The sequence below is a fragment of the Manis javanica genome, chromosome 2 (assembly GCF_040802235.1).
Source record: "Manis javanica isolate MJ-LG chromosome 2, MJ_LKY, whole genome shotgun sequence".
Taxonomy (NCBI): Eukaryota; Metazoa; Chordata; class Mammalia; order Pholidota; family Manidae; genus Manis; species Manis javanica.
The window spans coordinates 102,425,311-102,437,342 of record NC_133157.1 but is presented as its reverse complement, the minus strand read 5'-3'; the positions used below and the strand labels follow the sequence as shown (position 1 = coordinate 102,437,342).

The following is a 12,032-nucleotide window of genomic DNA, read 5'->3' as shown; positions in this document are numbered from 1 at the left end:
AAGATCCTGGAAATTTTAACTTCACACCCCGCCTGTTCATCCTCAGCAGTTCCTCCGGCGATTTCTCAGCCACGGAGTTCATATATCCTGCCCGAGACGCCTCTGTGGTTAACTCAATGCCCTTCCTGCAGGAAGATCTGTACAGTGCACCACAGCCAGGTATGGCCCACGGAAGAGGGTAATTGTGCCGAGCAGCAGATACACCTTTCTAAAAGCCTCTTTATTTTACTTCTGCATTTATTAAGCAGTTTTTATTTGCCAAGTACACTGCCAGAACAAACTTATATTATCTCATTTAATCCTTACACCTACCCAAAAAGGTGACATCAGTCACATATTATAGTATAAGAAACTGAGGCTCAGTTACTTAACTCAACCCAAATATTAAGTTAAGAATGGGTTGAACTGTGACTGCATCAGGCCTAGAGTCTCTCCTGCCTTCATGTGTTCCTTCAGGACAGAAAGGAGAGGATAAGATAAAAGGCAGTAATGGCCATGCCTTTCCCCTTATCAGGCAGAGCAGAGCTTTCCCAGAAGCCCCCAGCTGCAAAGAGCATCTGTTGAGTTAGCCAAAAAATAGTGTCTGCTGTATCAAGGCTATACCCTTGGGCCATGGCCCTCACCCCTGTCTTCTGATTCCAAGGTCAGGACGGTTTCCACTCAACCTCCACCTCTAGACAGGCCATGTGCTCTTGTTCTGATTGGGACAGTCAGTCACCTGAGTCTGGACCGTCCCTGGATGCTAGCGGCCCAGTTCGGCACATTAAAAGCTTGACAGTGCACATGTCATACTATGAGAAATATTAGCAAGTGTCTTCAAAGAGAGGCTGCTACCCACCCTCTTCATCCAGTGGCTCAGGATGGGGTGTTAACCTTTCAAGGTGTGTGTTGCACAGAATCCTGATATGGACGCTAGGAAAGGACTCGGCAAGCTGAACTAGCAAGTGTGAAAGCCCTTGTCACCTGGAATAAGGCAGACTGACGGTTAGATGAGGAAAGAACCATAGACTTACATCACCTGCAGAGCTGTCACACATGGAGCACGAATGCCAGTGACCTGCAGGGTGTGATGTTCTCCCCAGTTCTGCACACGGTCTTTGGAGACAAACGGTGCTGACAACCCCGTAAGTGGCACATATGTTGTGCCTGCCAGTACCCAGAAGGGCCGCTAGCAGGCTGGCTGATGAGGCAGGGAGAAGGAGCGTGAGGAGAGAGGAAGAACAAGGCCCACATCATAGCTGCCTCCTCTTGCCTCGAGAGTGAGCTGGAAGCATCTGTGAAGATGTTCCTGATTGTCTGCTCTGTCCTTGCCCTCACAGCACTTTTCCTAGTTGACAATCACCATGAGGTGTACCTCTGGCAAGGCTGGTGGCCCATCGAGAACAAGATCGCTGGCTCTGCCCGCATCCGCTGGGCCTCCGACCGCAAGAGCGCCATGGAGACAGTGCTCCAGTACTGCAAAGGTGAGGCGTCAGTGCCCAGGCTGCAGACTCGGGGCGGGCCTGGTGGGGTGTGATGGAGCCAGGGGTCTTTTCCCTTCTGAGATCAGTCCAATCTCGGCTGCCCAGCACGAGTGAGGATTTGTTTTTCTTTTATGTTATGAGGCCATCTAACCTGTTACTCTTGATGTTAATGGGGCAATGCCCTGGACTGGTTAAATCCCTTTGGCACTCAGGATTAATCATGCTGCGGGCATGCAGGCCTCCACCCGCACACACAGCGCAGTGTGTGAGAGGAGAATGCTCCTCTAAATGGCTTGAAAGCCACTGGCAGCCTTTTTATCAGTCATTTTTATTTTTAGTATTATATCTAAAAAGAGCTCTATAATTAGTTCATAGTTTTTTACTGTACTAACTGGCCACCTGAAACTTGTAGTATTTCATATAAACTGAAGATACCAGTGACTAACTCACCTGTATTTTCAAAGTTTTATTGGTTGGTATCATTGAGTTTGTGCCATCAATTCTCTCTTGAAAAACTTAAACTTTCCACCAAATATTTAGGCTCCAGTGCCTTATAAAATGCTGCCATCAGCTGTTTAATTCATACTGAACTTAATTCTGCCTTAGGAAGTCAGAGGAATACTTCTACAGGTGATCATGGGAGGGCGAAACTATCCCCCAGAAGCCACAGAGAGGCTTCCTTGCATCCAGAGACCTAGAAGCATTTTGTTAGGTTCAGGATGTAGAGAGTCACGTCAATTACATGCAAACTCACATGGATAAAATTAACATTTCACATAAACATTATCCATGTGTTGTTAGGAACTACTCATAGCTTCCACTTGCAGCATGAAGTCCAGAGAACCAAACAAAGAAGGAAAGATTTCAAGGGAAATCAGAGAGAGAGGATCTCGGGACCCAGCCCAGGTATACTGACATTTGCCTTCTGTGAATCTGCAGGAAAAAATATCAAGAAGCCGCCCCCCAAGTCTTACCTTATTCACGCTGGCCTGGAACCCCTGACGTTCACCAATATGTTTCCCAGCTGGGAGCACAGGGAGGACATTGCCGAAATCACAGAAATGGTGAGACGCTTTTCTTCCCTAGGAAGGTGGTTCCCCGGCCTTTCGGACTGTGAGCCGACTGCCTTGGGGAGAACTATCCAGCTGCACTTTTGTAGAATTAGAAAGAAGAACAGCCTAAGGAGAAGTCAGTCAAACTAGTTTAGTAGTTTTCTACACGTAGTGCTCAAATTTAAAACACTTAAAAGTAAAGGTGAATTTAATTACTTTGGAGAATATACCTAAGTAAAAGCTGCTGTCTCTGCATTCAGTAGGCTAAGTATCTGTTGCTTCTCAAGGCCTTGTAAGGCCCAATGAAGTCCTCAGGCTTCAGACATTCACCCTGTGGTAGACGAGACACAAAGTCAACCTGTGGAGAACTAGAAACTGAGCGAACAGATGTGTAGGGGTTACTCCCAGCAAGATAGCGCTTAATGTCTCATTAGTATTGTCTTTTATAAAACCACCTGAAGCATTTATCATAACCTGTATTTACCAAAACATTATCAGCCAGAGGTTATCATTTCCAACCACACCAAAAAAAGGAAGCTTAGCTTACTACCACTATGTAGAATTTCTTAGTTTATAACATCCGTAACACAGCAGTTTCAAGAGCTTTTTTATTCTTTTGGTTTGGTGGGAAATACGTTTGTTCCGTTTGGGTTTTCTTACTGTGTAGGAAGAGCCACTCTTCCAGGGGAGATACCAAGACTTCCTGTAAAATACTCTTGTAAGTTTAAACAAACAAAAAAATTCCCTGCTCCTTAACAACAGAGAGGGCCTGTGTAGTGTGAGCCTTACCTCTGCTCTGCAGCCCAGTGGGCTGGGTCTCCCAGGGCAGCCTGCTCTCTGACACAGTTGTAGTGAGATGGCTCTATTCACAATAAATATGTGATCCATGGAACCTAAAAACTCCAGGGAGTATGAGCCTCATACAGTCAGAGTTCAAGGACATAGATCAGCACCATTTTTCTGTATTCACTAGCACTCAGCAGGGGCTGTACAATGTCTTGCGGAGGCCTGCAGGCTTCCAACCAGTGCCCAGCCGGGCTTCCCACGCCAGCACGCTGTAATGACCGTGGACTTTCACTGAGTGCCCACTGTGTACCAGGCATGGCTCCAAGCACTTCACATTTGTTTTCTCCTTTGATTTTGACACCAGTCGGTTAAGATTCATCTCATTATCATCATCCTTATTTTACTGGGGAAGGAGCCAAGGCTCAGAAACATGAAGTACCTTTTCTCAGGTGTACTCTGAAACCCACCTCTTGACTACTAGTCTGCACCAGGTATTGATGCTGAATTCAGCAACGTTAGTCACTCACCTTCACCCCACCACCAGGGAGGGTAGCCAGTCTGGGATCCCAAGTTTAACAGAGGAAGATGATTTACCTGAAACAGTATTTTCAGAATAAAGTAAATCTTGATTCAGCATCATATTCTAAGTAGATTAAGAAATGGAATGAGAGGGGTTATGTGATTCTTTTCAGGTTAATTTTTTTAACTATTTTACAACAAATTCCATTATTTGAATGTTTCTGGTGTTGAGACTTCACATTTAATAATCTTATGTCATAATTCGCTCATGTGATAGTTCCCAAATGTTCTTCCTGGGGCAGCCTCAAGACAGAATTTATTTGAAACATTTTGGTGGGGCCAAGAGACATCTAAAATTCAGGAGAACGGAGGGGCTTTGGGCATTTTCTTTCCATTTCGGAGTCTCTTTCCCCCTGAGCAAGCCTGTCTGGGCTGCGGATGGGACAACACTGTGTATTTGCAGAAAGCACATGTTCAGATATGCACACTGCTCCCTTCTCTTCCCTAGGATACAGAAGTTTCGAATCAGATCACACTCGTGGAAGATGTCTTAGCCAAGCTGTGTAAAACCGTTTACCCACTGGCTGAACTCTTCGCCAGGCCACTGCCTGAGGGAGTTGATCCTTTAAAGCTTGAGATTTATCTCACTGATGAAGACTTTGAGGTAAGTGCGTGTCTAGGTGGGACAGCAACACACATGGCTTGTATGAGAGTCCTTGTACTCAGCCACCGGGTGTCTCTCTCGATTTCAGTTTGCACTAGACATGACCAGAGAGGAATACAATGCACTGCCTGCCTGGAAGCAGGTGAACCTGAAGAAAGCAAAAGGTCTGTTCTGAGTCGGGGAGATGCTGGTGGCACCGTGTCATTGCTTTCGATACCACTGGACCAGAAAAATGGATATTTCTTTGGATTGGTATTTGAAAAAATAGTTTTGAATCAAGAGTTTTCAAAACCTGAAGCTGTTAGCTCTACTGCTTGTCCTGGGGTTGTGTATTTTGTAAATGTTTAAGAGCCCTATTTGGAATTCCCTTTCCACGACTCAGCAGGTATGTTAAGAAAAGTATCCTCACATGCACTTGGGCAGCGCTTCCTCAGCAGCTGCTAGGAGCACAGCCCTCCTGTTCCTGTGCCGCCTTTTTGGAAGCAGTTCTCTTTATAAAGTGTTATTTTGATAGTTTGTGGATTCTAAGATATATATATATATATTTATATAAACACCATATAAATCAAATATGTATTTAACAAAGCAATATGTATTCATTCACTTTGAAGACTTTTTTTTCAGTGTCAAAATAGTACTAAAAGGTAGATAGAGTTGCTTCTATGGAATGAGTTTTGCCACCGATATGTATCCTCACACGTGTTCAGAAATGTCTCCTCCAGCGTGAGGTCTGACTTCTTCTGAGTGCTGCCTCGGTGCTACAGTGAGCAAAGATTTGTACTTCCTGGCATGGGCTGGGAAGCATTTGTGCAAATCCACCTCTCTACCTATTTCCCCAAAATGTATAGTGCCTTGTTTTTATGTACAGTTTATATACAGAAAAGTTTGCTCTGAATTTTTTTGATGACAGTTTGGAACATTATCTACAATTTTACTCTAAAATAGTAGAAATAAAAAACAAAACATCTCAATTTCTAATACCTGTCATAAACATTAAACGTGTCATTTTGCAATATTGGACTCCAAAATAAAAGCTTCAGAATAAACACCACTGATTGGTTCACATTGACTGCCAACCATGTTCCTTTTCTGAGAAACATTTCACCATTAAGTGTTAATTGACATACCCAGTAATTTAGTTGAAGGTAACATTTTATACAAGGCCATAAAAGTAATTATTCAACCCCTGAAAATACTCTGTTGAGAACACATTCTGACAAATCATCATTCAACAGAAGCTCTTTACAACTTCATCTATATCTCAAGTTCAGGATATTGGTGTGTTTTTAAAAATAATGAATATATAAGGCATGTAGCAAACTTAAAAATGAGTTAGAAAATTCACACGCTCTTACATTCTTACAATCCCAGATTGCTGGTTTTGAGCAAATTCTGTAGACCTCCTGTGAGTTGTTACTGAGTGCCCCTTTCCTTTTGATCTACGTTTAACCCATCAGATAACAGCACATTTGTCTTAAACCTCATCACTTGTGTGCCCCTCGCCCTGCACTACACCAGGGCTAGGGGCCTGTAACCCACTCAGGGTACCACCACTTTATGACTGTGTGATACTGGGTCGTTGCTGAACTTCCCCACCTCAATTTCCTCTTTTTCAAATAAGGAGTCAGTAGTGGCAATCCTGCCACATCACAGGATTGATTCTTGGCAAGGAGCAAGAGGAAGCTCTTTGAATATCGTCAAGCACCAGATACCTGCTGGTGTTCATATTTCAGTTACAGAGGCTAAAAGAGGAAAGTATAAGAGTTGGAAGTAAGGAATGTAGTCATATACCTAGAAATTACAGGTTAAACGGAAACAAAACCTCCCAAGGAAAATAAATGTAAAAGGAAAAGTAGAGAGAAGGTTTCAGAGTATATGTCCCATAGGTAATTTACAAAGAGGAGCAGAGAAGTCTTTATATAAACAGGCAGGGCTGCCTGCATGGGGACAGTTCAAAAGTCACCTGGGCTTTATGTCCACAGAAAGTAACTCAGGTTGCTAGAAGAGCTTCCAGTAGAGAGCCTATTACAGATAATAAAGGTGTCATCTGCAATTTTCATTAACACCAAATTGCCCCAAAGTGCTTTAAAATCCGGTAAACCTCCTTGTATTATCCCCCAGTGTGCACTGCCAGCATGCTTCTTGCCCTCTGCAAGTAGGGCACCCAAATTACATTCCAAATTATTGTTTACCTGCTTCCCTCCAAGTTGTTTCCTGATCTCTTTCCTGCTTACAGAACTAGATCCTCTTACTTGGTTCTTCTGATCCTTTTCTCTTCATTGCTGCAACCTTTGACCTTTGTGTACTGGGAAGGACCTGGACTAAAAACATGAGATGCTAAATCTTAACTCAGTCCATTAAGTTGCATCGGTGCTTCAGGCCTTTCTCCACTGCTACTCAAACAGCAAACCACACTGGTGAACTTTTATAAAACATACAGAGTCAGCGAATTGATGTTTCCTTAATTTGCTGCTTTTGAACCCGCAGACTTTTAAAGAGGGGAACTGATCTCTGGGCTTGAGATTGATAGCAGAGCTGGAGTGGATACATGAAATGGCATGTGTGTTCTGCAGGTCTGGGGGATGGTATGAGTGGAAGTGGTTCCAGAGTAGAGCCATCATCTCTGTTCCTCCTGGGTGTGCCCTGGGAGGCACAGGCAAAGCCTGCTCACCAGCCCACTTCTTTTTCTTCTTATTTTAAAACTTCAGCCCCAATGGTACAGCTTCTTTTGATAAAAGGAGGTACATTCCAGAAAAAGCTTGAAAACCCATTTTGGTCCTTCTCTTGTTCTTTTCTGTCTACCCAGTGACTTACATGTGTGTTCATAGCAGCATGATTCATAATAGCCCAAACCTGTAAGCAGCCCACTTGTCGATCAACTGAGAAATGGATAAACAAAATGTGGTACATACATAGAGTGGACTACTATCCGTACAGCAGAACACTGTCCAACAATATGGGGAACAAACTACTGATACATGGCCCAACACTGATAAATCTCAAGAGTATTACTGAGTGAAAGAAGCCAGATACAAAAGGCCACATATTGTTTAATTCCATTCATACAAAATTTCAGAGAAGGCAAATCCATTCAGGCAGAAAGCCAGTCAGCGGTGGATGGAAAAAGATGGGAGTGAAGGTTGGCTGCAGACGAGCATGTGGCAACATTTTTTGGGGTGACAGAAACGTTCTAAAATGACCATGGTGGAGAGTCTAAGATGGCAGGCAGCATAGGAAGGGCCCAAACTCACCTCCTCCCACATACACACCAAACCTGCACCTGCACACAGAGCAGTTCTTCTGGAAGAAGATCTGAGGGTGAGTGAACAGCTTCTGCACAGCAGAGGATAGAGCAACAGGAGAGGCAGGGACACAGCAGTGATGGGGACCCCACCCATGAAACAAGGCTGCACTGAGAGGGATGTCACTGAGACCTGTGCACAGATCACTTGCCCTTGAGCACAGTAAAAAAGTGCAGTTTGAAGGGCAACTAGAAAATAAACAAAGGAAACCCATTCACTAACACTAGAGCATCCACCAAACAGTGGGGGGCCTGCTGAAACTTCTCCAGGAACAGGGGTGCTGGCAAGCGCCACTGTTTACATTCCTCCTCCACCTTGATAGCACTGGCAGGAGCAAGTTCCAGGTGCTTAGCCAGCCTGCCACCTCAGTGGGCCCCAGAACCCACAAAAGCTCCATAAGTCCCACTGAGGCAGCACTGGCATGGTGTACTCTGGGACACCCCTGCCCCCTGCCTGCTTCAGCTCCAGTAATCCCACCAGGGCACCCCCCCTGCATGGCGTGCCCAAGGACCCACCCTCGAGCTGCACCTGCTCCAGCTCCTGTCAACCAGCCAGGGCAACCCCTGCACAGAGGTCCACGCCTGCCATCCATGCCTGCCAAGACTTTGGCCCTCCTGCTGGGGGGCACCATCTCAGAGTGGCCCAAAACCCCCAGCCCACACTCACATTGGCTCCAGACATCCCACCAGGGCAGCTCAGTGCAGAGCTCAAAGGGACCCCTGCCCAAGCCTGCCACAGCTCCAACCAGCCAGCCAAAGCTACCAGGCACACAGTCTACACAGGACATTCCTACACAAGGTCCACTGCTTCAAGAAGCTGTTTTTCCTAATTCATGAAATAAACAAGAAAGAGAAGTATGCCTCAAATGAAAGAACAAGATAAAGATTCTGAAGAACTAAAAAAACAGTTAAGCCATCTAACTGATGAAGAGTAATGATTATAAAGATGCTCACCAGACTCAAGAGAAAAATGGAGAGCTCAGGAAAGACAATATAAAACATAAATACAAAATATAAAAAAGACCAATCATAGATGAAGAATAGAATAAATGAGATTAAAAAAAATACACTAGAGGGAATCAAGAGCAGTTTAGAGGATGCAGAAGAATGAATCAGCAACCTGGAAGACCAGGCAGTAGAAAGCACTCAAGCTAACAACAAAGAGAAAAAAGAAGTTTAAAAATTGAGAATAGGTTAAAGGACCTCTGGAACAACATCATGCACACTAGTATTCACATACAGTGATCCCAGAAAGAACAGAGAGATAGAGGCTGAAAACTTCCCTAACCTGAGAAAGGAAACAGCCAGGTCTGGGATGCACAGAGGAGCCCCAAACAAGATGGATCCAAGGAGGTCCACACCAAGACACATCATGATTAAATGGCAAAGACTAAAGACAAAGAATCTTAAAACCAGCAAAGAGAAAAGCAACTAATTACATACAAGGAAAGCCCCATAAGGCTAGCAGCTGATATTTTTAGCAGAAACTCTACAGGCCGGAAGGGGGTGGCATGATACATTAAAAGTGCTCAAAGAGAAAAACCTCCAACCAAGAATATTCTACCCAGAAAGGTTATCATTCAGAATGGAAGAGGATATAAAGGGTTTTCCAAACAAAGGAGTTAATTGCCATTAAACTGGGCTTGAAAGAAATGTTGAAGGGACTTCTTTAAGCAGAAAAGGCCATAACTAGATGAAAATTATGAAAGGAAAAAATTCTCTGAAAAAAGCAAAAATATAGTAAAGGTACTACATCTTTATAGTAAAAGATTTACATCTTTATAATAAAGCTAGTATGAAGAATTAAAGACAAGGTAGTAAAATCGATTATATCTAAAAAATTAAGGGAATCACTAAATAAAAATATGTATTATATGACATCATATATATAAAACATGGCAGAAGGGGAGTAAAAATGTAGCGCTATTAGAATGTGTTCAAACTTAATCAACCATAAACTTAATATAGACTGCTATGTTCTTAGATGTCATATATGAACTTCATGGTAACCACAAACCAAGACCTTAAGAATCTTAAAACACAAAAAATAAAGAGGAGTCCAAACTAAAAGTCATCTATCTTGAGGGAAGAGAGCAAGAGAAGAGAGAACTACAAAAACAATAAGAAAACAATAAAATGGCAATAAGTACACACCTCAATAAGACTAAACATAAATGGTCTAAATGCTTCAATCATAAGACATAAGATGTCTGAATGGATAAAAAAACAAAACCCATCTATACACTATCTATAAGAGACTTGCTTCGGATTTAGACATGTATACACTGAAAGTGAAGGGATGGAAAAAATATTCATTGCAAATGGAAATGAAAAAACGCTGGGGTAGCAGTACTTATATCCAACAAAACAGCCTTTAAAATAAAGACTAACAAGATAGTAAGAAAGGCATTATATGATAAAGGAATCAGTCTATCAAGAAGATATAAAAATTGTAAATATATATATTACATAAGGGGAGAAATTAACAGTAATACAATAATAGTAGGGGACATTAAGACCTCCCACTTACATCAATGGATAGAGCACTCAGAAAATCAATAAGGAAACAGTGAATTTGAATGACCCGTTAGACCAGAGGGACTTAGCAGATATATGCAGAACATTCCATCCAAAAACAGAATACACATTTTTCTCTAGTGCATATGAAACATTCTCCAGTATAGATTATATGTTGGGCCACAAAACAAGTCTCAATAAATTTAGGAAGACTGAAATCATACAAAGTATCATTTCCAACCACAAAGGTATGAAACTAGAAACCAATTACAAGAAAAACACTGGAGAAAAATACAAAAACGTGAAGGCTAAACAACATATTAAACAACCAATGAGGCAATAAAGATTGCAAAGAGGAAATCAAAAAATGCCTGTAGACAAATGAAACATATCAATTCAAAATCTTTGGGATGGAGCAAAAGCAGTTTGAAGAAGTAAGTTTATAGTGATACCTCAAGAAATAGGAAAACACTCTTCAAAAAGACAGATGCCCCCCTATGTTCATCAAAGCACTATTTACAATAGCCAAGATATGGAAGCAGCCTAAGTGTCCATCAGTAGATGAATGGATCAAGAAGATGTGCTACATATACACAATGGAATAATATTCAGCCATAAGAAAGAAACAAATCCTACCCCTTTGCAACAACATGGATGGAGCTAGCGGGTATTATGCTCAGGGAAATAAGCCAGACAGAGAAAGACAAGTACCAAATGATTTCCCTCATTTGTGGAGTATAATAATGAAGCAAAACTGAAGGAACAAAATGGCAGCAGACTCACAGACTCCAAGAATGAACTAGTTGTTACCAAAGGGGAGGGGTGTGGGAGGGTGGGTGGGGAGGGAGGGAGAAGGGAACTGAGGGGTATTATGTTTCGTACACATGGTGTGGGGGATCACGGGGAGAACAGTGTATCACAGAGAAGGGACATAGCGGATCTCTGACAACTTGCTGCACTGATGGACAGTGACTGCATTGGGGTATGGGTGGGGACTTGATAATATGGGTAAATGTAGTAACCACATTGTTTTTTCATGTGAAACCTTCATAAGAGTGTATAACAATCATACCTTAATAAAAATTTAAAAATACAGAAAAAGAAATAGAAAAACACTCAAATAAACAATCTAACCCTATACCTAAATGAACTAGAAAGAAGAAACAAAGCCCAAACTAGTAGAAGGAAGGAAAAAATTAAAGAACAGAGCAGAAAGAAGTGAAACAGAGACTAAAAATTAATTTAAAATCAAGGAAAGTAAGCTGGTTCTTGAAAAAGATCAACAAAACTGATAAACATTTAGCCAGACTCATCAAGAAAAACAGAGAACTCAAAATCAGAAATAAAAAGGAAGGTACAACTGACATCTCAAAACTGCAAAGGAATATGAGAAATTACTATGAAAAATCGTATGCCAACTAATTGGACAACATAGAAGAAATGGATAAATTCCTGGAAATATGCCATCTTCCAAGATTTAACTAGGAAGAAATATAAAATTTGAAAAGAGAGTGATTACTAGTAATGACATTGAATCAGTAAGTAAAAAAACCCAAACAGATAAAGATGGTGGAGTAGGAAGGCAAGGTGGAAGCCTCCCACTACACACCAAGGAAGTAACTGCAGCAAATACAACTAACCCTGAAAGCAACCTGAAGACTGCAGAACAGACAACCATCTTATACCTGGTGAAGAATAGACCACACAGAGAAATGTAAAGGGGTGCAAGC

General features: G+C 42.2%; 1 protein-coding gene across 23 annotated transcripts in view; it reads left to right on the top strand.

Moving 5' to 3' along the window:
* Nucleotides 1-5,547, top strand: part of SVIL (supervillin) — a 235,847-nt gene extending 230,300 nt beyond the window's left edge. For all 23 annotated transcript variants that reach the window (XM_073228993.1, XM_073229000.1, XM_073228994.1 and 20 more), the window contains 5 exons: nucleotides 4-159; nucleotides 1,320-1,463; nucleotides 2,403-2,527; nucleotides 4,329-4,484; nucleotides 4,573-5,547. In XM_073228993.1, coding sequence (XP_073085094.1) covers nucleotides 4-159; nucleotides 1,320-1,463; nucleotides 2,403-2,527; nucleotides 4,329-4,484; nucleotides 4,573-4,659 — 668 coding nt within the window. In that variant the 3' untranslated portion in view covers nucleotides 4,660-5,547. The remainder of the gene's footprint in view (nucleotides 1-3; nucleotides 160-1,319; nucleotides 1,464-2,402; nucleotides 2,528-4,328; nucleotides 4,485-4,572) is intronic.
* The last annotated feature ends 6,485 nt before the right edge of the window (nucleotides 5,548-12,032 follow it).